General features: G+C 42.0%; 2 protein-coding genes and 1 long non-coding RNA gene across 19 annotated transcripts in view; 2 read left to right on the top strand and 1 right to left on the bottom strand.

Annotated features, from left to right (window-relative positions):
* LOC116045153 overlaps positions 1-27,993 on the bottom strand; it is an 810,130-nt gene that overhangs the window by 47,873 nt on the left and 734,264 nt on the right. The gene's annotated exons all lie outside the window — the stretch shown is intronic.
* The window catches only part of LOC116045139 (protein unc-13 homolog B), an 85,552-nt gene that overhangs the window by 52,672 nt on the left and 4,887 nt on the right, over positions 1-27,993 (top strand). For 6 of the 17 annotated variants that reach the window (XM_035991225.1, XM_035991226.1, XM_035991223.1 and 3 more), the window contains 33 exons: positions 2,689-2,735; positions 2,952-3,030; positions 3,327-3,332; positions 3,972-4,046; positions 4,315-4,534; positions 4,652-4,879; positions 5,342-5,483; positions 5,779-5,948; positions 8,844-8,959; positions 9,336-9,499; positions 10,048-10,198; positions 10,479-10,547; positions 11,005-11,094; positions 12,677-12,814; positions 13,069-13,199; positions 13,364-13,449; positions 15,081-15,207; positions 16,236-16,332; positions 16,568-16,711; positions 18,201-18,278; positions 18,571-18,648; positions 23,176-23,202; positions 23,411-23,482; positions 23,823-23,837; positions 23,997-24,017; positions 24,178-24,204; positions 24,638-24,658; positions 25,191-25,279; positions 25,404-25,550; positions 25,801-25,924; positions 26,492-26,545; positions 26,696-26,773; positions 27,798-27,945. In XM_035991225.1, coding sequence (XP_035847118.1) covers positions 2,689-2,735; positions 2,952-3,030; positions 3,327-3,332; positions 3,972-4,046; positions 4,315-4,534; positions 4,652-4,879; positions 5,342-5,483; positions 5,779-5,948; positions 8,844-8,959; positions 9,336-9,499; positions 10,048-10,198; positions 10,479-10,547; positions 11,005-11,094; positions 12,677-12,814; positions 13,069-13,199; positions 13,364-13,449; positions 15,081-15,207; positions 16,236-16,332; positions 16,568-16,711; positions 18,201-18,278; positions 18,571-18,648; positions 23,176-23,202; positions 23,411-23,482; positions 23,823-23,837; positions 23,997-24,017; positions 24,178-24,204; positions 24,638-24,658; positions 25,191-25,279; positions 25,404-25,550; positions 25,801-25,924; positions 26,492-26,545; positions 26,696-26,773; positions 27,798-27,945 — 3,259 coding nt within the window. Of the gene's footprint in view, positions 1-2,688; positions 2,736-2,951; positions 3,031-3,326; positions 3,333-3,971; positions 4,047-4,314; positions 4,535-4,651; positions 4,880-5,341; positions 5,484-5,778; positions 5,949-8,843; positions 8,960-9,335; positions 9,500-10,047; positions 10,199-10,478; positions 10,548-11,004; positions 11,095-12,676; positions 12,815-13,068; positions 13,200-13,363; positions 13,450-15,080; positions 15,208-16,235; positions 16,333-16,567; positions 16,712-18,200; positions 18,279-18,570; positions 18,649-20,694; positions 20,918-23,175; positions 23,203-23,410; positions 23,483-23,822; positions 23,838-23,996; positions 24,018-24,177; positions 24,205-24,637; positions 24,659-25,190; positions 25,280-25,403; positions 25,551-25,800; positions 25,925-26,491; positions 26,546-26,695; positions 26,774-27,797; positions 27,946-27,993 lie in introns of those variants that run through there. The other 11 variants (XM_035991230.1, XM_035991229.1, XM_035991235.1 and 8 more) reach the window with 6 other exon arrangements.
* LOC116045143 lies at positions 79-2,640 on the top strand. The gene is made up of 2 exons (XM_031292664.2): positions 79-1,567; positions 1,774-2,640. The coding sequence occupies exons 1-2, from the start codon at positions 94-96 to the stop codon at positions 1,806-1,808; spliced, it is 1,509 nt and encodes a 502-aa protein (XP_031148524.2). The 5' UTR covers positions 79-93; the 3' UTR covers positions 1,809-2,640.

Genomic DNA, 27,993 nt, shown 5'->3' with positions numbered 1-27,993 from the left:
CCCAAACAGTGGCATGTTGATAGAGTCACTCTCCAATCAGACCAGCAAACAGACCAAGAAATCTCAAAGCAAACAAAACCTGACCCCTGCTACATGGAGCTTCATCGTGGCCATTGCTACCAAAGCACCAGCTCTTTGTCATCGTGTCGCAGTTCCAGTTGTCCAGAAGCAAGTCTTCTCTCTGGGGAGACAGAATGTGACAGGTGGCCTTCTTCTGTTGATATGCAGCACAGTATAAGTGGAGAAGGAGGTTGGAGTGAGGAGGACATCTGCTCTTGTGCAAACAGTGGAGAAGAGTTAGATAATTGTCTTGGTGTTTGGGACAGGTGTGCCACAGAAGAGACACAGAGCAGCACACCTGGCCATTCGTCACACAACAGCTCTGAGCATCTTTCATTGCTGTTTGGACACCAATACAACTCTCCCTCTAGTTCTTCCAGCATAGTGGACTGGATGCCCCCCAGACTACAAAATGAGGGCGAAAACTTGGAGTGTGACTGTTATACAAACTGCCCATACTCACGTAGTTCTGGTTACCACACCATGGATGCTTGTGCAAATGAACTGGGTAGTGAGCCCTCCAGGAGTCTGAGTTGCTCCACTGTGCTATTGACAGACTGCGATGATGGTTACCTGGAGCCACATGCACTATGCAATGACTGTCCATCTTCTGGTGACACTCTTGATCTGGGCTCTGCTGACAGTTTGGACAGGGAGTGGACAGATCATAGTATCTCCAGGGATGAAACGGGAGAATCTTTGTCACAAGAGTCTTCTGAAATAGGTCCTGATGGTGCAGCTGTGACCTCGAATGTAGGTCTTGACATGACAACTTTTAGCAAGGCTGTACTCACTTTCAGGTCAGCTTTGAAAGGGGCTTTGAAAAAGTTGGAAGGATCCAACCCTGAAGGTGTTAAAGATGATAGTGAGTGTGAGGCATGTCTATCTCCTGTCAGACAAGCCTGTGAACCCAAGGAGGAGCAGGTCAGAACAGGGTATACAGAAGGAGAGGTTAGCCTGACAGAGAATCACACTCATTTTGGCACTCCGAAGGAGGAGAGCGAGGCTTCGGTCTACATGGATTGTGGTGAGACACATGAGAACATGTCACGCTCCCTTCAGGCATCCCCACGTGAAGCAAGCCAGTCTCCCTGCACCCCAACTGAGTATCACTCTTTAGAGATTTCACAGGACAAAGGAGAATGTCCAACAGATGGGGAACTGTCCAACCTTGACCTAACACCAGACCATTGTCCAAGGCAGGCCGTGAGTCCACTGGGCCCCGTGCACTGTACAGATGAGGTGCGGTTAGGTCCAATTAGGGAAAACTACATTCTTGATGAGGTCAATCAAGAAAGGTCTACCGATGCCAGTCACAAAGAGCGGATAGCTAATTTCCAGCGCATCCTGAGGGAAAAGAGGCAAACCCGTCATAGACTATCCAAATCATCTCTGGGGTCCCATGGCTCTCAAGGGTCTCATGGCTCTCAAGGGTCTCATGGCTCTCAAGGATCTCATGGCTCTCAAGGATCTCAGGGATCCCAATCTCAAGACGAGTTTATCCCAGGTATATTGTCCCGTTTAAGGATACTTTCTTTTGACGTTAAAGACTGGCAAGCTCGGTAACAACGGCCAAAAAAATATCGTAAAGCATGTAATGATCTGATTAAATTTACGTGTATAGCATTGATAGTAAATGTATATAACATCATACATGTATCAGTTATAAACACTAACACTTTCTAATCCTTCTATGATTTTTTTTCTTTGCAGAGTGTGGGAGAGAAGATAATCAGGTTACTCATTAACATCGGCTCCATATTTCAGCTACAGTTGTTTTTTTTTCTGTTGATTTTGATGGTTGTGGTGTAATTTTGTTTATTTCTTTTGCCATTATTTGTCTTTGTCAAAGGGAATGCTTGTGTGTACTTCAAAAACATAATGCACTATATTCAAATGATACAGGTTAGCATAGGGTTAACATGTAATAATAATTGAAAACTTCGTCCTGCTATTCTGGAAAAGCATTTGTCCCATCACTTCAGTTATTCTGTATAATAAATAGTTAATCATTGGTTTCACTCATGTTGTAGCTTTAGAGTCTGATTCCCCAGTGCTAGTGTTAATTCAGCCGATTCATATTTTCCCCAAAAGTTTTTCAGACGCCATCTGAAACTTGTACTGTGTTTCAACTTGGGTCATCTGAAAGACAGATGTACAGACACAGATGAAAGGCTTTCCCTTTGAGGAAACGGTAAAAAAAAATGTGTATACATTTGTAGCAAGTCATAATTTTGGTGGTTTTGTGAAATCCTTTAATTCTACTTCTTATAAATTATCTGGGGTGTCTCTTAACGCAGTCTCTGTGCAAACGGATTTTACTTGCATCTTGACTTGAGAAATAGAACTTACTCTGTGGTTTTGTATCGACATAATCTTTGTCCACCATTGCATTTCACATAACATCGTTTACAATTAAAGAGTTCAGCGACATGTTTTGATCCTGTGTCTTAAAAGCACCATCACTTATTTTTTTTATTTGACTTTGCATGTTCTGTAACATCAGAGAGGTGAAACTCAACCAAATGTAACTTTCCATTATTCCAACTTTCCTCTTCTCATGACATGCTGCTATGTGTGAACCTTTGCATATCGTCTGCCTAAATTCTCACATTTGAAATCTTGTAGGTTCGAGATGAAGATCCCAATGTTAGACAAGCCTGGGTCCAACCAGGGTAAGTCACATATAGTTAACACCTCCATTTAGTTTGCTTAAAACAATTCTAAGTATAATATTTTGGAGATTTTAATTAATAATAAGTAGCAATAAATTAGCATTTTATTATTTTTAACCATTATGATTACATGTGAAAATGCCCTGCTGTGCGCTGCTGTGTTATTGTATGTTAGGACTTTTTATTCACTTTTCTTCTGTTTTTGTTGGTGCATAGTGGCGGATCTGGTCTGTATGGAATTGACAGCATGCCAGACCTGCTTAAAAAGAAACCTATCCCCCTGGTCAGCGATGTGGTCAGTACTTACTTGTCAATCCTTCCCTATGTATATATACTGTATGTCATATGTCATCCTGTTTGTTTTGTTCTTTCTTTGTGAGTGCTCTTTTTTTCTATTTGTGAGACCACCACAGAAGTCACAGTTCTTTTACTTTTGAGCTGGATTTGGGATGAGATTGTTACCAACAAATGGAGACAAACAAATATGAAATCAAATATGAAATCAGCCTGCTAATTTCTCTCTCCCTCCTCTCTTAAACCCCAAAACAATTCCCCACAACTCTCTTGAACGCATTCACTCTCCTTGGTCAGGCTATGGTAAGTCAGTAGAACCCAGTTACCACTCCCCTTTCTACTAAAGTGCAAAATATCAAGTAGGACAAATAAAACAGTAGTTGCCTCAAACACGTATGTCTATAGGAGGCTGATCTCTTAGATCGCAAACCTCTTGTTTATTACGAATGAAAACTTTTGCATGCATCCTCTTGGTCATGGGCAGCTTTTCTTCCTGCTTGATATTATCATTATAATATAAAAACAATCATTCCTCCACCTTTTGGTTTGTATTTGTCTTCGCCTGCTGAGCCACAAATAATAAAGGGTGGACTACACTACTAACACTCCCATGGAAATGTGTGGCTGATGGTTTTGGTGTTGTTTTATAGGGTTGATACTAATATAACATTTTCCTTTTTAGTAATCTCCTCTTCACTAGTTACTTAAAACTAATAATACTCACATGGGTTTTCTGATCATCTGGTAAGAATTCATCAGTGGGGGAAAAAAAAAAAGAAAAAAAAAAAGAATATTCCTTCTTACCACCCTTACTACCCCATCCACCTTTTTAACCCTACTGACCTTCATTGTAGTAGTAATATTTTGAGGCGCACTTGGTTGTGGGTTGTATATGCGTTCGATAAATTCTAACTAAAATTTCCCTTGGCGCCTGTTGTTCAGTCTCTTGTCCAAGCCAGGAAGGCAGGGATTGCATCTGCCATGGCTGCACGGTCCTCAATCAAAGATGAGGAGCTGGTGAGTAACACCTTAAACATGATATGCTTTTATTATAGAATCATAAGTTCCACACAAATATGTTATGATTAGAAAATGCAGAGCTCTGTCCTAGTGTCTCCACCATCTCAACAGGCTAGGGCGCATTTTAAAAGCTTGTGGTGCTGTAGGTGTTGTATTTTACCTGGCACCTTAGCAGTCTTTTTTCTCATCTGCCGATTCTCTCACTATAATTGAAGGGGGCAGGAATTAAATATATCTAATGTATATACATATCTCCCTTCTGTAGAAAACCCATGTGTACAAAAAGACACTGCAGGCTCTCATCTACCCCATATCCTGCACCACACCACATAACTTTGAGGTGTGGACTGCCACTACACCCACATACTGCTATGAGTGTGAGGGGCTGCTGTGGGGAATAGCCCGCCAAGGCATGCGTTGCTCCGAGTGTGGGGTCAAGTGCCACGAGAAGTGCCAAGAGCTGCTGAATGCTGACTGTCTACAGCGTGAGTACTGCCCAGAAAACAATGAAACGTCACATGCACTACTAACGGTAGTAATGTGTTTTTGTTTTGTTTTTTTTAAAGATTGTAATCTGTATCCATTTTTTGTTAAATGCATAGGTGCTGCAGAGAAGAGCTCTAAGCATGGAGCCGAAGACCGGACCCAGAACATTATCATGGCCATGAAGGACAGAATGAAGATCAGGGAAAGGAACAAACCAGAAATCTTTGAACTGATCAGGGAAGTGTTTATCATCAGCAAAGCCATCCACGCGCAGCAGATGAAGACCATCAAGCAGAGTGTACTCGACGGCACCTCAAAGTGGTCGGCCAAGATCACCATCACAGGTGATCCCACTGATCAAAATTGACAGAAAAATGGTTGACTATAACCACGACTTTAAAGTTCAACTTTTTTTAGCATCATTCTCAGCAGCACCACATGGGATTCTTGTTAAAGGCACACTATAAAAGAATTGTACCTTAATATAACAGCTTCGAAGTCATTTCGATGGTAAACAAACTCGTAGTAGGGCGAATCATCCCGATAGCAAAGCAGGGGAGGGCAAAACCAGCAATGCAAGTTTGGTAGGTGGCGCCCCGCCTAATCTCGCGAGAAGGGTGGGGGAGGGGATCAGGCCGTGAGTGCAGTGACAGCTCTGCATACGACGGTAACGTTAAATACAAGTACAAGTACAAATACAAGTAAGACTCTAGGGGTCGCTGTTTGACAACAAACGTAAACTGCATAGTATGCCTTTTATGCTAACGGTTGTTCCTCATGTCTTTGTCTCTCCATCATCGCATTAGTCGTTTGTGCCCAAGGACTTCAGGCAAAGGACAAGACAGGATCCAGCGATCCATATGTCACTGTTCAGGTGGGCAAGACCAAGAAGAGAACCAAGACCATTTATGGCAACCTCAATCCTGTCTGGGAGGAGAAGTTCCACTTGTAAGTCCCCAAAATGACTCGGTTATAAAATGTGTGTATAAATGTTAAACGTTCCTTGTGCAAGGTTCTGTCTAATAGTGCGAGTGCCTGTATATAATAGCAGAGCATACGCTAGCCTTGAGCTAAGTAGGATTCATCAGGCAAAGTCTTGAGTTTTAGCTCTTTAAAAAAAAAAGAAAAAAAGGTTTAAGCTTTTTATTTAAAACACTATCGGCTCTGTTATTTTCCATGAGATTGCATCCTGTATTATACTATTCTTTAGTTTATAGGTTGTTATCTCCTGTTTTTTTGCTAGCGAGTGCCACAATTCCTCAGACCGAATTAAAGTGCGCGTGTGGGACGAGGATGATGACATCAAGTCGAGGGTAAAGCAGCGCCTGAAGAGGGAATCTGATGATTTCCTGGGCCAGAGTATAATTGAAGTTCGAACGCTGAGCGGAGAAATGGACGTCTGGTATAACCTGGGTGAGTACGCTGTCTTGTAATAGCCTGGTCCTACCAGACTCTCGTACATTTCATTTGTACAGAGAGTCTGGCCACTCTCCATTAACAAGTGTTAACTTCCTTGAAGGTGGGTAGTCTGTTGAAGTTTAAAACTATTGGATCTGCCCAGAGCCACTCTGGATCTGCCATAACCAATCACTAACGTTTGGTCGTGACGTACGTCATGTCACTAACGGAGCAAGCTGGAAAATCAAACTTTTCCCGAACCCCGTGGGGAGGAGGGCCACAACATCATGGCCACCGACAAAACTCAGCAAAGATCGTTCTTGCACGGGCTTTAGCTTCTGGATATTTGGCAGCGTTGCCACAACGGACCCGAATGGCTTTGCTCGCATCTTTCTCCGCCGCCATTACGGAACTACAACTCAAACTAGCGCACGACCTCAATGTCATCGTTCTCAGCCACTCCCTCTGTTCGCTGATTGGACCGGTAAAGATTTGGCCGGAGAAAACCCGCGAATATACCGCAAACCCAGACGGAGTACTGAAGGGAAATGAAAATTGAGCGGGAGTACATAGGAGGGCGGAGCCAGGCTAGTCTTGTAATGGGCATACAGTGAAAAGTACACTGTTTGTATACCAGGAGAGGGATTAAAGATGGTCTGTTTCATTGGTGTATTTTTAGATGCTAAGTACTTAATGGGACTAAGGGATAACTCGATCACAAACTAACAAACTCATTCATGCACATTTAGAAGGTGCAGATTCTTCAGGAAGAGAGCTGTTTGGTCACCTCTTTACAATAGATATCTTATCCCAGAGCCCATGGATCACGTGATACTGCATGTTGTTGCTCATTTACCGTGTCGGTTTTGCTTATTTCTACCTTAGGTTTTTTCTCCCCTTTCCCTCTTTCATTGTACATTACTTTCTCTTAAGGCAGTGACACACCGACCCGATAATCGGCCGTCGGACAGTCTGGCGAGGTCAGTGACTCGAGTCTGTTCGGTGTGTTCCGTGCCGTCGTCCATCCGAGGATCATTTTGGCCGACCTGACATGTTGCGTCGGAGGGCGGGCAGTCGGACTCCATGACCAATCTGATTGGTGGAGCGCTAACCCGGAAATGACGAGCGGGATTAGCGTGACTAAGCCTCTCAAAATCTGACAAAAATCTTTTAAACTGACCTTTGTCGATCTGAAATGAAGACAGATTCAGCAACTGCATGGCCTATTTCTTGCTTAAAATGTTTTCAGAAACACGTTTCGGTGAACTATTTTAGTACAATATGAGATCGTATTCTGAACAAGCCGCCATGACCGTCTGGCTTTGACTTTCCGGAGAAACCAGACCCACGTGATGCGTTCGTCCAATCAGCTGCCGTCGGCAGTCGGCATCGATTCGGTGTGTTCCGAGGCACTTTTTTTGGCCAACTCGGGTACGCAGTCAGTCCGACTGCCTTTTCTGCCTTTTCCGTTGTGTGCTGAGAGTTCTGTTTTCATAGTTAAGTCAGTGGTTTCTTTGAACCTCATTAGCTACGTCTCCTTTGCCTGCAGCTACTTTTCTTTTTTTTTTTTACACAGGCAAGAAGTGGCCCCAAGGCCCATATTGACATGCATGAAAATACTGGCTTTTACCTGGCATGCTTATTCAATCAATTCTTGTTGCGCTTGCTAACAAAAAAACGTATTTCATGATAATCACCAGTGCTATCCCACTGGGTTTGAAGATACTTTCATTAGGATGAGGCCTGGATACAGTCAGTTAAAAGTACCCAGGAGCTGATTTATCAGTCCCTTATGCTATTTTGTATGAGCACTGGTGGTACAGCACAAATACAGACAGCTTGTATACCTCTCAGGGAAATCTCCTCCTGTCATATTTATCATGCAGACAAACCGCATTGTCGTTAAAATTATATTTCTGAATTATTATCTCGGTCTGTCTGTTTGCTTTTAAAATCGTACAGCTTTTATCCAGGCATCAACCCAGAAGTTAACGGACAGACCCCAGGCATCATGTCATGTTGCTCTGATCGCTATCCTTTAAAAGCACCACTCGTTTTTACATCCATGTTGTATGTAAGAGTGAGGCGTTCACTTCTTAAGCACAACGCATCTCTTGTTTCAACTTGATTAAAGTGCGGAAAATGACTTCAGCGTGGCGTTAATAAATCTTCCACGGGAACAGCATGGCAGTGAATGTGCCTATAAATCTGCTGTTGTTTTGTTGTAAACTGGAAGACATGAAGTGCTCAACCTTCTAATATCCTTCTGATAATCGCATCAACAAAATATCCCTTTGGTTAGGAGTCATTAGGAATTCAAATTTGAAACAAAATGAACGATCAGTCGTGTAATATGCCCTATCCATTTCAAACATTTTCTCATCTCTATCTCTGTCTTCTTGTGCCTGAAAGCGGCCCTCCGTACCCTTCTTCTCCTCCTGATGTGTGATTATCAAGTAGCAGCACTCCAGTCGGACATCGACCGCTCTGCCGACATTTACAAATTGCTCCTAATGATGTGCCTGTCAGGGCAAATAGCAGGGGTGAGGCGCCAAGCACTCCACATCCAGAGAAGCTCTGGCTCAAGTGTCTTGGGTGATCAGGCGCAGATCCGTACAGCCCACTGCCATTGTCTCCCTCACTATCAGCTAGAGGACTTCTATTAGCGTTGCCGGCACTGCACTGCCATCAAACTGTAGAATCAGAATCCCCTACAATAGAACTGCCACGTTAATAGTCAGTAATTAGTGTTGTGTTCTGTGTGCCTCAGTGTCACAGATTTGTATTGGAGTTATGAATCGAGAGCATGTGTACATGTGTGTGTTCACACATGTACATCTACTGCATGTATATCTACTGTGTGTGTGTGTGTGTGTGTGTGTGTGTGTGTGTGTGTGTCTTCAATTACAGAGAAGAGGACGGACAAGTCGGCCGTGTCAGGTGCCATTCGCCTCCAAATCAACGTGGAGATCAAAGGAGAGGAGAAAGTGGCTCCGTATCACGTCCAGTACACCTCTTTGCATGAGGTATTTGATTCCCACTTGCCGTGGGTTGTGCTTGTGATAATGACCTAACAACAGACAGGACCACCACATGACATCTGTATTGTGAATAACCAAATTGCACGTGATGGGAGGTCTCTGTAATCAATTTCCGGCCGAATCAGTGTCAGTAATTTAGACGGGATTCAAATCACGAATTGCATAATCCCACCTCTTCCCTGAACATAACCTTTCCAAATCAAATTTCGAATAGGTCTCACGCCATATAGCCTGTGCTTTTAAAGCAGACAATCCTGTGTCGCATGACACAGACCAAGGGTTTCCCACCCCTCAATATCTCCACCGCACACGTCCTGCTAAGGTACCCTTGAGCTTAACCCAATGTTTCTCTCTATCACAGAACCTGTTCCACTACTCGACGGATATGCTTGGCCAAGGTGCGGTGAAAATCCCGGAAGCTCGTGGAGATGATGCCTGGAAAGTCTACTTTGACGACGTGGCCCAGGAAATAGTGGACGAGTTTGCCATGCGCTATGGGATTGAGTCAATCTACCAGGCCATGACGTGAGTCTGGGATATGACAAAGGACATTTGAACTTTCTCCCTAGCTCTCTCTGTCCATGTGTTTGTCACCTCTCCATCCCCCCTTCTGTTCCTCTGGCTCGCTTTCTGCTTTTGTCTCTCACATTACAGTGCCTCTCAATGCCGTTGTCGTTCCCTGTTGGCCTCCAAACGAAAGAAAATCAATTATAAATGGACTGAGGATGGATTTGTCTCCATGAAATGTCATGCACTGTACAGACGCCTGTTAGCTTGGCCCATCATTCACAGAAAGCACCCTCCGATGGGGCTATCCTTCAGCCTAAACGTGCCAGCTAGCTGATAGGCAGAAGGATTCCTAATAGGGATCATTAGGTGAAAACAAGACGCCTGAGAGGACACAGGCTGACCAAATAAAGACACAGCTCTTCATGGTGTACTCCCACATTGCTTTGACGAAACCTTTTCTCTGTGACAATGAGCTGTTCTTTCTAAGTGTGAGGAAATGGGAGGAAGAGGAGGCCTGCTGCCCAGGTCTTTATCAAGCTTTCCCTGTGCTTGTTTTTTTCCAGGCACTTTGCCTGTCTGTCGTCTAAGTACATGTGTCCCGGGGTTCCTGCAGTGATGAGCACCCTGCTGGCCAATATCAATGCCTTCTACGCCCACACAACCGCCTCCACCAATGTGTCCGCCTCCGACCGCTTTGCTGCTTCCAATTTTGGGGTTTGTATTACTGTAGCACACAAACACATCTGCAATAAATATGTCTTGTCTCTGTGTTTCTGTCTCTCTCTCTCTCTCTCTCTCTTCTTTTCTATACTAGTTATACATATACACACATGCAGCCTCTGTCTTTCTCCCAGCATTTCTGTATACATATGTCTTTTTCCTTTCATATATATATATATATATATATATACACACATACACACATACACACACACACACACACACACACACACACACACAATATCTCTCATTTCTTTTTTCTTTCACCATACAGAAAGAACGCTTTGTCAAGCTGTTAGACCAGCTACACAACTCCCTGCGCATTGACCTCTCAACCTACAGGGTAAGATTTAGATTGTACTAAATAAATATCACTGTTGTTAATGACTGATACTGTTCTCAAAAGTTCTATTGTTGTCCTGACATTTAAATATTTCTTTAGCAGTGTTGATACTGTTTTATTTATTTTCCACTCGATTTGCAAAATTGAATTTCAGTACCTCTGTAATCACTTGTTTTCATGAATTTGAGGGAGAAATGAATCCATTTCACAACAGAATGTTATTCTACTACTGTTAGTTATGGTGGCTGCTTGTGTAACGTTGAGGAAATGACACAAGTACTTACATGGGAAACCTTGTTTTAAGGTGTCTCTCTGGAAGTATAAACGTTATCAGCAATCCGATTGACTGTCTTAACCAGGAGTAGAGAGCACAAGGTCTCCATGCTGACCTACTATATTCCTGTAATGGTCATTCATTCGATTGAAAATAGTAAATCAAATTGTTTTTCCTCTGTAGAACCACTTTCCTGCCAGCAACAAGGATCGCCTGCAGGATTTGAAATCCACCGTGGACCTTCTAACCAGCATCACCTTTTTCAGGATGAAGGTAGCTAACAGTGTTTCATGTGTCGTGTCATGTCTTTTTACTGCAGTTGCTCTCTGAAGGATCTGAAATGGTTATCAATTGATTTTTAAATCAAAAGCCACAGCTTGGCCATGAAGTCACCACCTGATAGATTAGATGCACTGTATTCCTTTTTTAAACTTGTTTATTGCAGAAAACAGGGTGAGATTTGCCGTGGGGGGATGCGTGGGATTCCCCCTTTCTGGTCTACATACTGTGCTGGTCCTCTGCTGAATTATTATTACAAAATGTACCCCCCCCCTAGCTTGACAAGCCAGACCCACATCAAGATGTTGGGTCTGGGAACTCACCATTGGCAGGGCTCAATCCAAGGGGCGGGATAAACGGTTGTCTTTCAAATTCCCTCTGCACTCATAGCCAACCAGAGCAACGCTAGTTGATCGATTAAACTTTTTTTTTTTAAAGATTATTTTTTTGGGGCTTTTCCCTTTATTTTTGAAAGTGGATAGACATGAAAGGGGGAGAGAGATGGGGGATGACACGCAACAAAGGGCAGCAGGTCGGATTCGAACCCTGCGCCGCTGCAGGACTCAGCCAACATGGGGCGCACGCTCTTACTAGGTGAGCTAGAGGCCGCCCCAATCGATCGATTAAACTTTTGCCGTATCCGGTTGGCAAAACTCCGAACACATCTTCCTTTTTTAAGAATGACTTCAGTGCTTAACTCCAAGTCTTCCAGAGTCTCGGCCAAAGCTGATTCCAAAGAACGCCGTTCGCCAGCAGCCATCTTCTTTGTTTTCAAGTAGCAGGGAATTCATGCGGAACCGTCACTGGCCTGACCAGAATTTGTTTTTTGCTGCCAATAGGATGCGTCTAGATTTCTAGGCTATGCTACTTCACCAATAGACCATATATTATATACCTAAAATAGAAGTATTTTAAACTTAGTAAAGCTCTGTAACGTGATCACATAATGCAATAGAACGATAAAATCCAAGCAGCAGTTGCTGGTTGTCTTTAACCGCTACAGAACTCCGGGACGCCGGCTACCAGCGGCAGTTGTTTAGCCGCCAATAGGTGACTGTGAGCCGGCTACAGGCACCACCAGATGATGGTCCTTTCAGGGGCCGTGGTAGTGGGGTTAAGCCAGAAAAAGTGAGCGTCATGCGGCGATGGCAGTTAAATTTATTAGGCTCGCAAACGACTATAGTTTAGGAAAGAGGTCACGGTTTCGATAAAAATACAACCGTGGAATGAACGAGCGTTTCCTGGCTCTCCAGCTTGAAAGCGTGTTTTATGCTGACACTACATTGTGCTATTTCATTCTGAGATTATTTTCCATTGAATATTGAAGTTCATAAATAAGTGTTTTGGCACGGCTGGCCAAGTGGCTCTATATCTATGGTATTGAAAGGGGGATTTAATTCTTGCATGTTTTGTTTAGTTGTGCATGATCAAAAAAACATTTGAAAAAAAAAAAACCCCCCTGCTTTTTTCACAAATCGCACCCTGCAGATAATAACCCTGTTGCCAGGTACTGTAAGTGTTAATGATTGTTTGCAGCCATTCACCGCCAGTGTTGCTATCTCCATCTGGTGTTCAGGTCCAGGAGTTACAGTCTCCGCCCAGAGCCAGCCAGGTGGTGAGGGACTGTGTCAAGGCCTGCCTCAACTCGACGTACGACTACATCTTCAATAACTGCCACGAGCTGTACAGCAGACAGTACCAACCTATTGACACAGTGAGTCGCATACTAATTATCTAACTGTGGCCGGAGCATCAGTAAGTGAAAGCTCTGCAAGGGTAGGTAAAGAGTATACATATCTACCAACCAATCGCTTTATCAAACTGAGACAGCTGGGGACAATAACATGTGTATGAACTGCTGTATAGTGTGACTACATGACTACTACAGCAGACATAAAGTGATTATACAGATTGTGTTTTTTAAGTCTATTTTTTTTTAGCGTCTGACTGTGTTGTATTCTAATCTAGAACAAGGAGGAGCTCCCTTTGGACGAGCAGGGTCCGAGCATCAAGAACTTGGACTTCTGGCCCAAACTCATCATGCTCATCGTCTCCATCATTGAAGAGGACCGAAACTCCTACACACCTGTGCTCAACCAGTTAGTAATGGGCGTACACTCCCTTTATCTTGACTACCTTTTAAAATGGCATGAAACACGTAGACCGTTGGAATAAATCTCGAGGGAAGGAGGAGATTTCCTTAATATTTAGTTCCAAATGTTCCAAATCCTTAATCGTTGTCAAATTGTCACCTCTCTCTCAGATTCCCCCAAGAACTGAACGTAGGGAAGGTGTCAGCGGAGGTCATGTGGACATTGTTCGCTCAGGACATGAAGTACGCTATGGAGGGTAAGTCACACCCAATGTCTGATATCCATCATCCCGCTCATGGTCACTTGCTGTGTTGTATGAGCGGCGTGCAGTAAGTTCTCGTCATTTGGCTCCCACTCTCGACTCACAAAAAGAGTATATGATCGTACCTGCATATATGTGTTTCCATAGTATCCTGTAGAGCCATACCATAGACTCTTATTATTCTGCTGTGTTAAATCGTCAAGGTATTCGTGTATCTATAAGTGAAGGGAAAGCCTGAAGGGTCAGAGGCTAAGAACAAGTAGAACAGAAGAGAAGCTCCTATGAAACTATTGAAACGGCATGAATAGAAGAGAAGTTCTGGGGTGGAAATGATACCGAAGTGAAAGAGCAAAATTATAACTGTGCAGGGTTTGAAAGCAGCTTATGTCTCCCATGAGCCTCTCTGTGATTTTTTTCTTTTCTGTACTGTACAGCACCACCGGTCCCCAGTGGCAGTTCTGCTTTTATCCCAGCCTCTTTCCTACAGAGACTATCACTGTGAAATATCTGTTCCACATACTACAGTACAGAAGTGGTGGCCCCTTCATTTCCAATCTGTATTAATATAAAAATGGATGGTAAATGTGTTCAGAGATGGAATAAGTCCTGAGCGATTTTCCTCTAGAAGCACTATCAAATACTACTTCAAAGTTAAGAGTAGTAGTAGTTTTTTTTTGGGGTCGCTAAAAAAAAAAAATGACTCCAGTGCCTGGTTAGATCTGAGCTATTTAATAAATGTTGCTAATGCGAAATTCCTCCAGTTACTTTCTACAAGAGTATCTTTAACTCATATGAGCACAGTTGGAGTAACATCAGTAACGGCAGGAAAAGTCATGTAGTAATGACTAAAACTTCCAAGAGCACTGTCACTATTAAGTCACGTAAATCTGTGGGCGAATACATACAATGAAATAAGTGTTACACAGTGGGGTTGTCATTGTTTTCATATTAGAGCATCGGAGGATTTTGGCCAAAAATTGGGGATATATACAAGAGGATATTTTAGAATTATGCCATGACTTTAATGTAAGAATGTAACTAACTTTAGCATAGATACAGGTAGAGGTAAATTTAGAGATGACTGTTTCAGGGTTTAGGGTTGGTTCACATTTTTTTTTTTCAATTCTGTCTTCAAACAATACTCCCATATACTGCCTATACTGCATGTACATTTAAGAACAAAACCTCATGTTAGCTTCAGCTAAGCTTTGGAATTCATTCTCTTTGTGGCCAGTAAAGACATTTCTTTTAATGCATACGGGCATGTGAGTATAGTTTTTTAACAAATACTTTAAATGATGTAGTCTTGAAATTAGTGTTATGTTGTGGTGTGGGTGAGATTAGCATTAAAGGTGCACTGTAGGTATTTAGCATTGCACGTCCATTAAGTTGCTAGGCCTGTGCGAAACACATTTAAAAGAATGGTCAAAATTCAGAGGCTGAGATATCCTGGCTTTTAGCAGACAGTATGTAACTCATACCGTCTGCTAAAAGTCAGGATATCTCAGGAGGACCTTTGATTTTACTCATCCCATAATACAACTTGATGGCATGGATCTCTCCCACCCTCTGTCACAAAACTCATCCCAGTGCTCACAGACTCTTCATGTCTTTTGTATATGCAGAGCATGAGAAGCACAGGCTGTGTAAGAGCACCGACTACATGAACCTGCACTTCAAAGTCAAGTGGCTCAACAATGAATATGTCAAGGAGCTGCCAAACTTCAAGGGCGTCGTTCCCGACTACCCATCGTAAGTGACTTATATTTGTTAAAGACAAAATCTGTCAAACCATTCTGAATTAGGAATTGTGGAGCTGCAGAGACGTCCCAGCCTACAAATCCGATTTTAGTCTTAAGAAAAGATCTTTGTTTGGTACAGATCCTCGCAAAAATCACACTATTATCATATTCAGTTTTTCAATTTAAATATTTGTCAATGAAAATGAGAATAATGATACAAAAATGATCATCCCCTCCAATATTGTGAATCATATCGCAATCGCAAAATCGTGCAGCCCTATAGCTGAGCCTTTTTTTAAGCGATCATTAACCGTTAACTGAGAAACAGGCAACAGAGTCCCAGTTCACCCCGTCCTCGAGCCTCGGACATACTTTCCATGTTTTTCAAACAGCTGCAGACTTGTACCGGTCTCCAGCCACGATGTTGCGTGCGTTGTCGTGGACACATGCAGCCACTTTTCTGGAACCGCTGTGCGACCGACACAAGTCTGTAGCTTTTTCAAAGAGCACATGTCCGAGCCCGTCTCCACCGCATCCACCTGCGAGGTTGTCAGCAGTGTGACTGCCTGGCATCCTCCGTGTGTAGGACGGCCGATTTAACCCGCCAGTCCTCATCGATATAGCGGCATGTATCACGTAGCTCTCCGCTGTGATCACCGTCCATCAGAGAACCACGAACGCCAAAAAACACCTTTAGCTGTTAAGAAAAAAGGATTGTATAGCTTATTTTTCTTTTACAATTTTCTTATGACTTTTTTATTTTTGTTTTAATAAATATTCTTTTTAACTGTTTAACTGATATATAATAAATATATATATATACTGTATATATTAATGAATACAAATTGTACCGTACAATACACATTGTATACGGTTAATCATTACCAACCCTAGAGGAAACATTACATTCTTTTTGAAGAACTTCTTTCTGATTATCAAATTGAGTGATTGATCCCTAACCCAGGTATTGGTTAGGGTAATAATACCAATTCAGTAGATATAAATAAATAACTCTGGTTGTCTTTATTTTCCTTGCAGATGGTTCCTACAGTTTGTGCTACAATGGTTGGGGGAAAATGAGGACGTATCTATGGAGTTTATGCATGGAGCCCTAGAGAGAGACAAAAAAGACGGAGTAAGACAATAATATTGACCTTTCCTATGTTGTTACCTCAGCCAAGGAGGTTATGTTGTTATAAAAATGGTAAGAGTGAAATTAGTGTCCATGTTTACAGACACGCGCACATTACCAGCGCATGGACTTCAAAAAGTAGTTTTACAGCAGGTAGATATACAGGAGCTTAAATCCAATAACTAAGTATGGTTTGTGTAATTGTTTGTTTTCCCCTTGCCGTCCTACGCCGTCTCAGTTCCAGCAGACGTCTGAGCATGCTCTGTTCTCGTGCTCTGTGGTGGACATCTTCACCCAGCTCAACCAGAGCTTTGAGATCATCAAGAAACTGGAATGTCCCGACCCTAACGTCATGGCTCAGTACAGTCGCCGCTTCTCCAAGGTAAACCCATTTCACTGGGTGCTGAAACCTGAAAACCTGCTCGCCACTACATCCCATTGTGAAAGGATTTGTCTTAGAAAACAGCACAGAGCCCTCGTTTGTAACTCATAGTTGCTGGAGCTACATGGTCTGGATTTGGCAACCAATTTCCTTAAATTTCCATAATGGCTAATTGAACGGACTGTTAAAGTGGCTATATGTAACTGTCAGTCTGTGTTGATTCTAGCGGCCGCTTTGGACAGTAGCGGTAGTGTTTTTACTACAGCTGCTGTCGTAAAGGTCTTTTCTTTACGGAGTTTTTTGAAGAAACCAACGTAATGATAACTTAGATTGATTTAGCGCATTATATGAAACCCACGGACGCTTTACGTTTAAGTGACATTACAGGGGGACAAGGGAAAAGAAAATAGTAAGCGAACACAAACATGGACTAAAAGGACATCATTTAATGTTGGCTACTGATGTACAACCACATTGCACATTGTAAACTTATTTTGTGAATGAAACGGACATATTACGTCTGAGGGCCAATTCGGGGTCGGTTTTGAATCATTTACAATCCCGTAATTGTCTCTGTTGCTATTTGTTGATAGCCCGACCAAGTGTGACTTACGTTATCGCCCGTTGTCTTTCCCTTTCAGCTTTTATTTGTTCTTTGTTTAATTTCCTTCTTTTCTGTGATGGCCCTGCCCCCGTATCAGCCATGACTACAACAGATGACTTCTAAAATAACATTAAAATACAATTAGTCTTATATAACAAAATATCCTGCTTACTTTTACCTGGCTCAGCTGGCTGGATACGGTAACACTGGCTTTTCTGGTGTTACAAAGGAATCTGTGACCCATGAGAATGTGTTACTGTAGCGCCGTCTACCTGCCGCAAATCATTTTGTGAATTTGCGGGAAAAATCAAACCCGAGCAGATGCCTTACTAAAAACTATATAAAAATAGCGTTCCTTTCACCGTTAGTCTCGTTTGCTGTTACAGGTCATTTAAGACCATTATATGAAAAATGACAGAGCTTTAGAAACATTGAAAAGTTACATATAGTCACTTTAAGGATCACATTTTTACTGCGACTATGTTCTTTCCTTAGAAACACTATAAGATACAAAGCAGCTACACCATTGTCTGATGGGACATTCAAATATTTCTAAAGGGAATTTTATATTTCCTTCATTAAAAAGAAATGTTGAATTGGACATAATACTCCCCTCCTGAAAGTCTTAGGGACAGCACAGTTTTATTAGATTGGGGATTTGCTTTCCTGCATGCCAGAGAATACATCACGGGACATTTGGGAATGTTTTTAATACCGTAGTTGGAAGAGATCATTCAGACATACTCCCCGAAAGTGTAATATAGTCCCCTCCGGGAAGGGTTTTATGAGAAATAAGTAATTGGATTTATAACCATTTTTAAATGATTTCAAATTAAATTCTGTTTCATACAGGTTTAATGCATTTCTTCCTCTTTATCTTTTCAGACTATTGCCAAAGTTCTTCTCCAGTACAGCGCCATTCTGACCAAGAGTTTTCCGACTTATGTTGACAAGGAGAAGATTGTAAGTTCTCATCTTTTTGTGCTTTACACACTACAATCAGCCATTTTAAATTCACCGGTGTGGTTTACCTGCTGTACCTCCTACATAATATAGTTCAAATCAAATTTTTGGGGATTTTTTTTGACACTTGTCAGACCCTCCAGTGGCTCCATCATCACATGTAGAAACCTTTTTCCAAAGTTAAATAATTACGTAAACAAAAACGAAATATTTTACACAGCCGTGCAATTGCAATCACTTGTGTGTAACCTCTCTGTCTTTTATGTCTCTGTCTTCCTGTGTCCTCTGGTAGCCATGTGTCCTGATGAATAATGTGCAGCAGTTAAGAATCCAGCTGGAGAAGATGTTTGAGTCGATGGGTGCCAAACAGGTAAGTCTGAAGACAAAGGCATGGATAATGTGCTACTGGATGGCAGACAGTACCAGTATGATACTGTTAATGCCCTAATGGCTAAAAAAACTAAACACAAAATGACTAAACATTTCTTACTCAAGCATGAAAAGTATATATACTAAGGGTGGTTCCATGAACTTTTATTTGTGTCTGTCGTGTGTCAGATTGCAACAGACGGAGTGCTGGTATGTGCAGTAGTGGTAGTTGATAGCTTGTAAAGTAGATGCCTGGTATTAGGACATAGTGTTGACTCTTAACAAGGCCGTAGTGGAAGTTGTTCAAAAGGTCTATACGCCATCCCCGTGTCTAATGTGATGCTGTCAGTGAAAGCATAAGCATATTGTAGATCAGAGATCTTCAACAGGGGGTCCGTGACCCCTAGGGGGTCCTCGGAGTAAGTACAGGGGGGCCGCCAAATTCTGTTAAAATATCTTTTTAAAAGTTTTTATTTATTTATTTTTTTTTAATAAAAATGTCTGAAAATATACATCAATGTGAATCCAACATATTAATAGCAAAGATAAATTGGCCTATTTGTGAAAAGAAAATGATTTACACATTGAAGATAAGCGTACTATAGGTAAGGTAGCCATTATGGTAGCCATACAGTTAAGTAAACTACCGTTTTTTCCAACCTGGACCCTATTTTCCTATGGTTTTGTGTCTAAGTGACTGATGGGAACAACAATCTTTGACATTGGTCCAGTACTAAGCGAGATCGCTGCAGTCGGCAGTGGCGAAACAAGCTACAATGTAAGTTAATAGGGCAATTGTCCAGCTTACGTTTACCTTCACTAAAGTGCTCGTTTTGCCACTGACAGGCTCAGATTAATATTCCGTGCGTCTGACAACATTATGGAAAGGATGTCTAAGGAGGTCGACCTTAAAGAGTAAGATCCTTTTTTTAAACATAAAAACATTCGCGAAATTGCGTTCGCTAAACCCACCAGACTCCATGTAAATAAACAGTAATTTTAGCATCGTAAAATACACTTCATTCAGTGGGTTTAGCGAACGCAATTTTGCGGATGTTTTTATGTTTAAAAAAAGGATCTTCCTCTTTAACAGAAAGGTCGACCTCTCTAGAAATCCTTTCCATAATGTTGTCAGACACTTAGAATATTAATCTGAGCCTGTCAGTGGCAAAACGAGCACTTTTATGAAGGTAAATACAAGATGGATTGCCCTATTAACTTACATTGTAGCTTGTTTCGCCGGTGCCGACTGCAGCGATCTCGCTTAGTACTGGACCAATGTCAAAGATTGTTGTTCCCCATCAGTCACTTAGACACAAAAACATGGGAAAATAGGGTCCAGGTTGAAAAGAACGGTAATTACCCTTTAAGTTTAAAGATTAACTGTTCCTTAATGTCTAACATTAAAACGTGATGTATGAATAATAACCTTTTCTTTTTTAAGATTATTTTTTGGGCATTTTTTTAGGCCTTTATTGATAGGACGGCTGAAGACATGAAAGGGGAGAGAGAGGGGGGAATGACATGCAGCAAAGGGCCGCAGGTCGGAGTCGAACCTGGGCCCACTGCGTTGAGGAGTAAACCTCTATATATGGGCGCCCGCTCTACCAACTGAGCTATTGCTGCCCAGTTTAATATGCAACTCAATTTTATACAATATATGTATGCAGTAGGGTGTCCCTACTAGCTCTCTCTTTCAGCTAAGGTGTCCCTGGCCTAAAACACGTTGAAGACCCCTGCTGTAGATCAATACTGACAGAGATTAGACCCTGTGCTGCCTCATAGGCTAGAGAATATCGAGACAGAGACTTAATTAAATCATGTCCTCTATTAGTGTAGCTACAGTGAGGACGATCAATAGCTTCTCTGTCGGCTGTGACCTCCCTCTGCTTTCAGTCCCTACCATGCTTTTGCATGTGGTGTTTTATCCCATGTATTCTAGCTGTAGCGCGTTGTTGTTTTTAGTGGTGCTTGGTCGGCTGTAGGATTGTTGCAGTTGGACACTGCAGTTAAAGTTTCAACCAGTGTCTTCACTTTACAATTAAAGCACAATGAAGATGAGGAGGAAGAGGCAGGAGAGGAGGAGGAGGTAGGTTTGCATCATGGTCTGAGCAGAGCTGAAATGGGCCGATATTTGTCCATATTAAAGCACACCTTTTGGTTGTTTAATCAGTTTAATGGCGTGCGATGCATCCTTGTATTGATTATTTCCCTCCTTCTTCTGGTTCGGACAGCAGGTCGGAACTGAGGATGAGGAAGCAAAGGCTCCGGTGGGTACTGTGGATGGTAGCAGAATAGATTCATGGGTAGTAGTTTGAGCTGCAGTTTAGAGACTGATAGATCAACAATCCCACGTAGCCAACCCCTTCTTTAGCATTTACAGTAGCTTAACGTGTTCTAGTCTAGTGACTTTGCTGTGGTCAATGGGAATGTCATTAGTAGTGCAAGTGTTTTTTCATTAACCAAGTAGTGGACAAATTAAACAGTTGACCTGATGATGGTGCTCAATGGACAGTCAGAGAATTACCAAGGTTATTACACTTTATCCTGGGGGGGGGGGAGGGGGGGATGCAGGCATGAATGTCTGTAGCAAATTTCAAGGCAATCTATGCAACAGTTGAGATATCAGAACCACAAATGTCAACTTCATGGTGCTCGGGGAAAATAAAAGTCAGGGGATGACCAAAGTCACTGCTAGCATTGGTTAAAAATTAAAAAAATACTTGAACAATGGTAATTTTTTTTTTATGTGACTGGTTGACTTCAAAATTGAATTGCCCTTAAATAAAGTTGTTTGAATTGTATTGAAATGGAACAGGTAATGCTGATGTAGCTAGCATCCGTGGGCCAGCTTTTTTGTTTGCTATCCTGCTGGATCATTTATCTATCTGTCTAACACTTTCTAAAATATGAACAGCAAGTTTATAGAAAGGCTTTTCAGACTCACTGTTTTGCGACAGTGTTCATTAATCACAAAATGAAAATCAGCTTTAGCAAATGAAGAGATAGAAACTAGGGATCGACCGTACTGGTTTTTCAAGGCCGATGCTGATACCGATTATTAGTAGTTAATGAAAAGGATAATATTTGGAACCGATATGCCTTTACAGTGAAAATGAAAATCTTTAAGTCAACATTAAGATTTGGAAATGTTACAAACTCCAACACAAGACTTTGTTTATAACGCTTTAAGCAGTTATTTAATGAATTAGAAACTTTCGACATTATACACAGTAAAAGATAGTCATAAAGTCAGACTCAGTGGTGAGGGAAACCGAAGCAGAGGGACAGACACAGAGCTGTAGGAGAGCCAAAGTAGCGCACTTTTTAATTCATTAACTTTTTCCGTTATCAGGCAAATAAAACGCGATACAGATAATCTGCAAACTGCCCAAAAAAAACAGCCCGATAATCGGTCTATCCCTAATAGAAAGCTCTGAAAGTAGCCTCATTGCAGTCAGAAGACATGTTGTACTTTGTGTGTATGGTTATGGAAAAGGCTCACTCCTTTGGTACTATCTCTACCCAATGTGAGCCAGATACTGAATTTGTTCTTCGATGACTTATTCTACATGCAATTGAGTTGGACTTTTATTTTATTTCACTATTAGCATTCTTGAACCTGGTTAATTTGGACCTTTATTTTTTGAGGTTCGTGGTTTGGAGAGGTCACATTATGTTGCAAGTCTGTTACTGATGTTGCTTGTCAGATAAGTATGTGGGTTAAAGGTAGCTTGCCCACACCAAATCGCATGAAATACGCTTGAGTCGAAAGCTGAGATGGCAGCTACTGAGATATGCTACGCTGAGTACCCTTTGAAGGAGTTGTTTTTTTCCCCCCCCTCCTTTCTTGGATTCAGCTCCTTCCTAATTTAGTAATGTGGAATTGAAACTGGATTACCACAGTGTCCGTAGTCCACTAAAAGGGATGATTATCTTTTACAGATGACCACAAGGGAAAAATCAATCTGTAAATTAAGTTGTAGCTTTATCTGTGGCGATCTGTGACTACCTGAGCAGTTAGCTTTCACTTGATGTTGCTCTCTTGTTGTAGCTGTCTAGTAGTAGTCTCTCTCTGTGGCAGAGGCTGCAGCGCTCTGTCTTAAGCACTTTATTTTTTACATCATTGGGCACAAATTCCATAATAACCTTTCAGCATGTTGTAATTCAAGTGGTCTGAGAGAAAACTAGACTTCTGCACCTCCTCTTTGCTCTGTATTCAGGCTTCAGAGAATCTAGTCCCCACGGGTGACTATGGTCAATCACAGGTCATTTCAGAGAGAGAAAGCGTTCCTATTGGCTGTTCTGCACGTGCATTGCCCGGGAGACAAAGAGGGGAGAGGGAGAGCTGCAGAAGGAGGTCTCACTCTACTTCGAATTCTGGCGTTTGCATACTACCCACTGTACCTTTTTAACTACATTTTGACCAAATATGTAGTTACTGCGTTTTTGCAGGGCATAATTGACTAAAATGTATTTTTTTTTTTGGGGAGAGTGAAGTCACAATCATGTTTTTCCTCTTTTCTAGCGCAACAATAGAATGCTAGTGTGGCAGGCAAGTTCCCCGTATATGCGTACATGTTTTGGATGCATGTCTGCATATACTCAAAATGCTCATCTCTGCAAATTAAATATTGCATCACTTGTAATATTTGTTTGGGGAAATAGAGGCACCAAAATCATCTTGAAAGTAAAAGAGTTTGGTTGTGGTATTTGCGGCAATGAGCAATGATGTTGTGTTGTCTTTTCACTGCCACTCCTAGTTTGAGGAGAGTGAGGAGCAGGAGGAGGAGGAAGAAGAAGTAGGGGAGGAAGGGGAGAAAAATGAGGTTGAGGTTTGTTGCAGTTGCAAGTGGTTGTAACCTTTCATTCTCAGGAGTCCAAGTCCTTCTCGTGTGCCCTGTTCTTCCTACTAACTAGCAACATCACAGTGATACTCAATCCTACTGAAACAAGAATGCCCTGTGGTTGTCATGGTGGCGTTTATTGTGTGCAGTTTTTCTAACGTGTGATTTCCACCTCCAGTTTTCACCCTCCTTCATTTTCCTTGGCCTTTCCTCAAAACTGGTCACTCATTTCCCCTGAAACAAGCCTTATTGCGGCCCTTTTTTATGTTGTTTCCTTTCCTTTTAATTTGTGTTTCCTTTGTAACACTTTTTTTTTGGTTTGCAACAGGCCGACCTGGAGAAGGTGGGTGTTCCAAATACAGCATGTGCTTTCCAGTGTGGAAAACAAAAACTTTTCTTAAAATTTAAATTTCAAGTGGCTTACAAAGTTACACTTAGGACAGAACAGGATTTCTTTTGACAGCTTTCCATTTTTATTTCTCTTTTATTTCATTTCTCAAAGACGGATGAACCAGTAGACAAGGTAGGTTACAAGCACGCCAGTATCTGCTGCCACAGCACTTTCTGTAACGGCCATCGATCCTCTGTAGTTATTCTAATATAAATGAAAGTTCATTTCCAAATGGGATGATGTTAATTGAGGTTGTCCTGTGTAACCCTCCACCTGTCTTGTGCTGCCGCAGACCGAAAACGCATTTGAAGACAAGAAGGTGAGTGTAGGTGTACGGACTCGAGATCACATCAGTATTCCCATGCGCACAACACTGCTCTCAGGCAAAACAAAACACGTACAGCACATTATAAACAGAACGCAATCCATTTCTAGCTGCCTTTCCTTCCCCAGAAGCCTTCCCTATGTGCTGCGCAGCCGAAGCGGCTCAGTCGCTCCCCACTAATGGTGCTATGTGACCCTGACAGGCCATGAATCAAAAGGCCACTTGGTCGTTGACTTAATGAGCCACAGCCAATGGCTTCATCCATATGGCATAGCTCTCCTGCAGGGCGCTGCTTATTTAGATGATGCCACAGTATACCTGGGTTAGGTACACTGGAGGTGATTCACTCCCCTACTTGTTCCCTCGCCCTGTGCCCTTGCGTTAATAAACTTTTTTTTGTTTTTTTCAATTTGCTCCTTTCCAAAAGTTGGAGACTGCTGGTTTAAAGGTGGGTTTTACTCAGATGTGTGTGTTGAATTTTAAAATTGAATTTTAATTTTTTTTGTTTCTACTCTACAAACTACAGTCATGTCTCTGCTACAGGATCACAGAATGCAAACATTACAGTACACTCTGCCTCTGTCATCTCTTTGGTATCCCTTAGTAGGAACCTTGACAGATTGTCTGTGTTGGTGTGCATTTTTTTTAATATTAACATTGATGGTTATTGAAGTTCTTTTTTTAAATCTTAAGTTCCTGCTGCCATTTGTGGCCTTTAGCTTTTGCGTTGAATTGCAACTCTTAAGTTAATCTGGGGTATTTTGGCCTAAAGTTGCCAATATGAAATGAAAGAAATGCAAGAGTTCTATGTCGTCCGAGTGCTGACACATAATTCCTCTCTTGAGCATAATTATTTTTAATTTTCAAGTTTTTGGAGTTGACACTTTTTGAACTTTCTCCGTATGCAATAAATCACCTTCAATCAAATTCTAACTGACTAACCCTCCTTGCGTTCTGTCTTCCTGCCTGCCTCTCTGCAGATGGACGCTGAGGCCAGTGACTTACTGAACGACCTGCAGGTGAAGCTGAACAATGTGCTGGATGAGCTCAGCAGTACATTTGGGAACAGGTACCCTTATCCTGAGACACACACACACACCCCCCGCACACACACACGCACACATACTGTACATTCGGAGGTAAATCAGTAACACGTGCATTTTGTGCTGCTTGATCGTTTTCTTTCTTTTTAGTTTCCAGAGCCATATCAATGATTGTATGCGACAGATGGCGTCTCTGCTGTACCAGATCAAAGGGCCGCTCAACGCCAACAACAAAAACCAGGTGGACGCCGACTCTGACAACATGCTACGGCCACTCATGGATTTCCTGGATGGAAAGTGAGTGGGTGAATGCAATCCTCTCTCAAGAGCCCATTTGTTTTTGTATTGCTCTTATCTTCCTCTGTGTCGTAAACCTCTGTCCTGCAGAAATAGTTTGGTGAAAGTCATGAATTACAAATTTTAACAATTTTCAACCATACTAGCACCAATTAGGGTTAACACACTCCAGCACTCGCTATGATCCCCCGTGTCTCATCAGCTTGTGTTTTATATGTATTTGTGTGTGTGTTTTTCATTTTTTTTGCAGGCTCACACTGTTCGCCACTGCATGTGAGAAGACTGTATTGAAGCGTGTGCTCAAGGAGCTGTGGAGGATCGTAATGAGCAGCCTGGAGAAGACTATTGTCCTGCCACAGGGCAACGATACCTTTGTAAGCTCAACGGCATTCACCATTATCAGTCTAATGTTTGTTTGTTTGTGTGCCTCAGCATTTGTAGATACTGCAAATCCCTTAGACTTTTATAGGGCTGGGTATCGTTCAAAAATATTCAATAACGGTACTGATACAAAAACCGTGACTTTGATACCGGTTCCTAAACGCTACTTTTTTCGATCCCAATTTTATAAAACGCAAAGAAATTACAACGTTACACATTACGGCACAAATCTTTACATTTATTTTTCAGCTCCTACTGCGTGAGCCCATCTCTGTGCGTGAAGTACAGTTTTTCCTGCGTGCCTCTACGACGTGTAACGTTAGACAGCCAATCACCAGCAATATTAGATCTTGGTAGAAGCATGCTGCATGCTTATTGGCTCACTGACGCTGAAAATTGGGTATTGAATGTCAAGGCATTTTTCAATACTCAATACTTTAGAGGCACTTCGGTCGATGCCCAAAAAGTATTGAATTCAGTACCCGGCCCTAGACTTTTAGGTGCACAAATGACAAAAGAGCAGCAACTCTATTCCATTTATTTATTTATTTTTACCCCAGGGAGCACAGATTCTCTCAGCTGCAAAAGAACTGGGTCAGCTCTCCAAACTCAAGGTATCCTAATGTCTTCATATGTTTTTACACCATGTGAAATCCCCCACGTGCTACCAAACTGAAGAACTGACAACCAGTTGAATCACTGAGCGAGAGGAATCTAATTTTGTGGAACTAACTCATCTCTTTGTTCATCATTTGGATGTGCAGGATCACATGGCGGGGGAGACTAAAAGCCTGTCTCCCAGGCAGTGTGCTGTCATGGATGTGGCACTGGACACTATCAAGGTCAGTTTATACTGCGGGTTTTGGTTTCATTAGGATGCAGGGGAGACGGGTCAAATTAGCTTCGACTGTTCATCCACTAACCCTTCTGTTGTCAAAACTGAAATTCAACACTTTTTTGACGCTCTTTAGACACTTTTTTTTTATCGTTTTCTGACGGGGTTTTTTTTTCAACTTCTTCTTTGTTTGTTTTTTTCTACACTACCATCAGTATACTGTACACACCACTCACACCAATGTATTACCACTAGTTTTACACATTTTTTTTCTCAAATTCATGCGTTATTAAAGGGTGATTCTGGCTGTTTTCAATTTTCATCTTATTTTGACAGTTTTCGCTGCCAAAATATTTGATGATGTTCCTAATGCAATCAGCTGACTTCACTGTAAAACTCAGTCCCTCCAGAAAAAGGCGATTACGCGATCGCATAATTCAATGCATAATCAGCCAAAGTCCGCATATTTATGCGGGGGCCGCATTTTTTGAAATACGCCGCACTTTCGGCGCATAAATTGCCGATTTCCGCGCAAAATATGCAGGGCTTGCATGATTTCATAATCCCCGCATTTTCGTTGCAAAAAAGTCACATATATCTTAGCGGAAAGTTGAAAAATGTTGCGTTTACTTCACACAAGAGCAGCCATTTTCCCCTGTTGCCATGGGAACGTTATGAAGTGACATAATTACGCGACGTGAACATCTGCAAACAAGCTGCAAACCCCGCGATGAAGCCACGATGGAACCGCAGTTTTTGCAAGTTCCCACACTTTCATCACATAAAATTGCATAAATATCCCACATATTCCATCGCATTTTTTAAGAAAACGTGCCGCATTATCAAGGATTTTTGCCCTCAACAATCACAAAAAAAAAAAAATTCTGGAAGGACTGAAAACTCAACAGTTTTATTTTTTGCCAGGAGCAAACCAACTCACCTTGTTTACTGGAATAAACGTGGTTTGGTTTTTAAAAAAACTCTTAATGCTTTGATGAAAACATAGTAAACCTCCCTGTTTTCTTTGGCAGCAATACTTCCACGCGGGAGGCAACGGGCTGAAGAAGGCGTTCCTGGAGAAGAGCGCCGAGCTATCCTCGCTACGCCACGCTCTGTCCCTCTACACTCAGACCACCGACACACTCATCAAGACCTTTGTGACCACCCAACATGCACAAGGTACTTCTGACCACTGCAATAATAATAATAATACATCCAAAAAGGTGA

The sequence above is a fragment of the Sander lucioperca genome, chromosome 14 (genome assembly GCF_008315115.2).
Source record: "Sander lucioperca isolate FBNREF2018 chromosome 14, SLUC_FBN_1.2, whole genome shotgun sequence".
Classification (NCBI taxonomy): domain Eukaryota; kingdom Metazoa; phylum Chordata; class Actinopteri; order Perciformes; family Percidae; genus Sander; species Sander lucioperca.
This window is presented reverse-complemented; position numbering and strand designations above follow the sequence as displayed.

Excerpts from the sequence above, each read along its gene's own strand:
- LOC116045143 (XM_031292664.2), top strand. The coding sequence starts at position 94 with ATGGAGCTTCATCGTGGCCATTGCTACCAAAGCACCAGCTCTTTGTCA. Across the intron at positions 1,568-1,773 it reads TCAAGACGAGTTTATCCCAG|AGTGTGGGAGAGAAGATAAT; the intron begins GTATATTGTCCC and ends TTTTCTTTGCAG.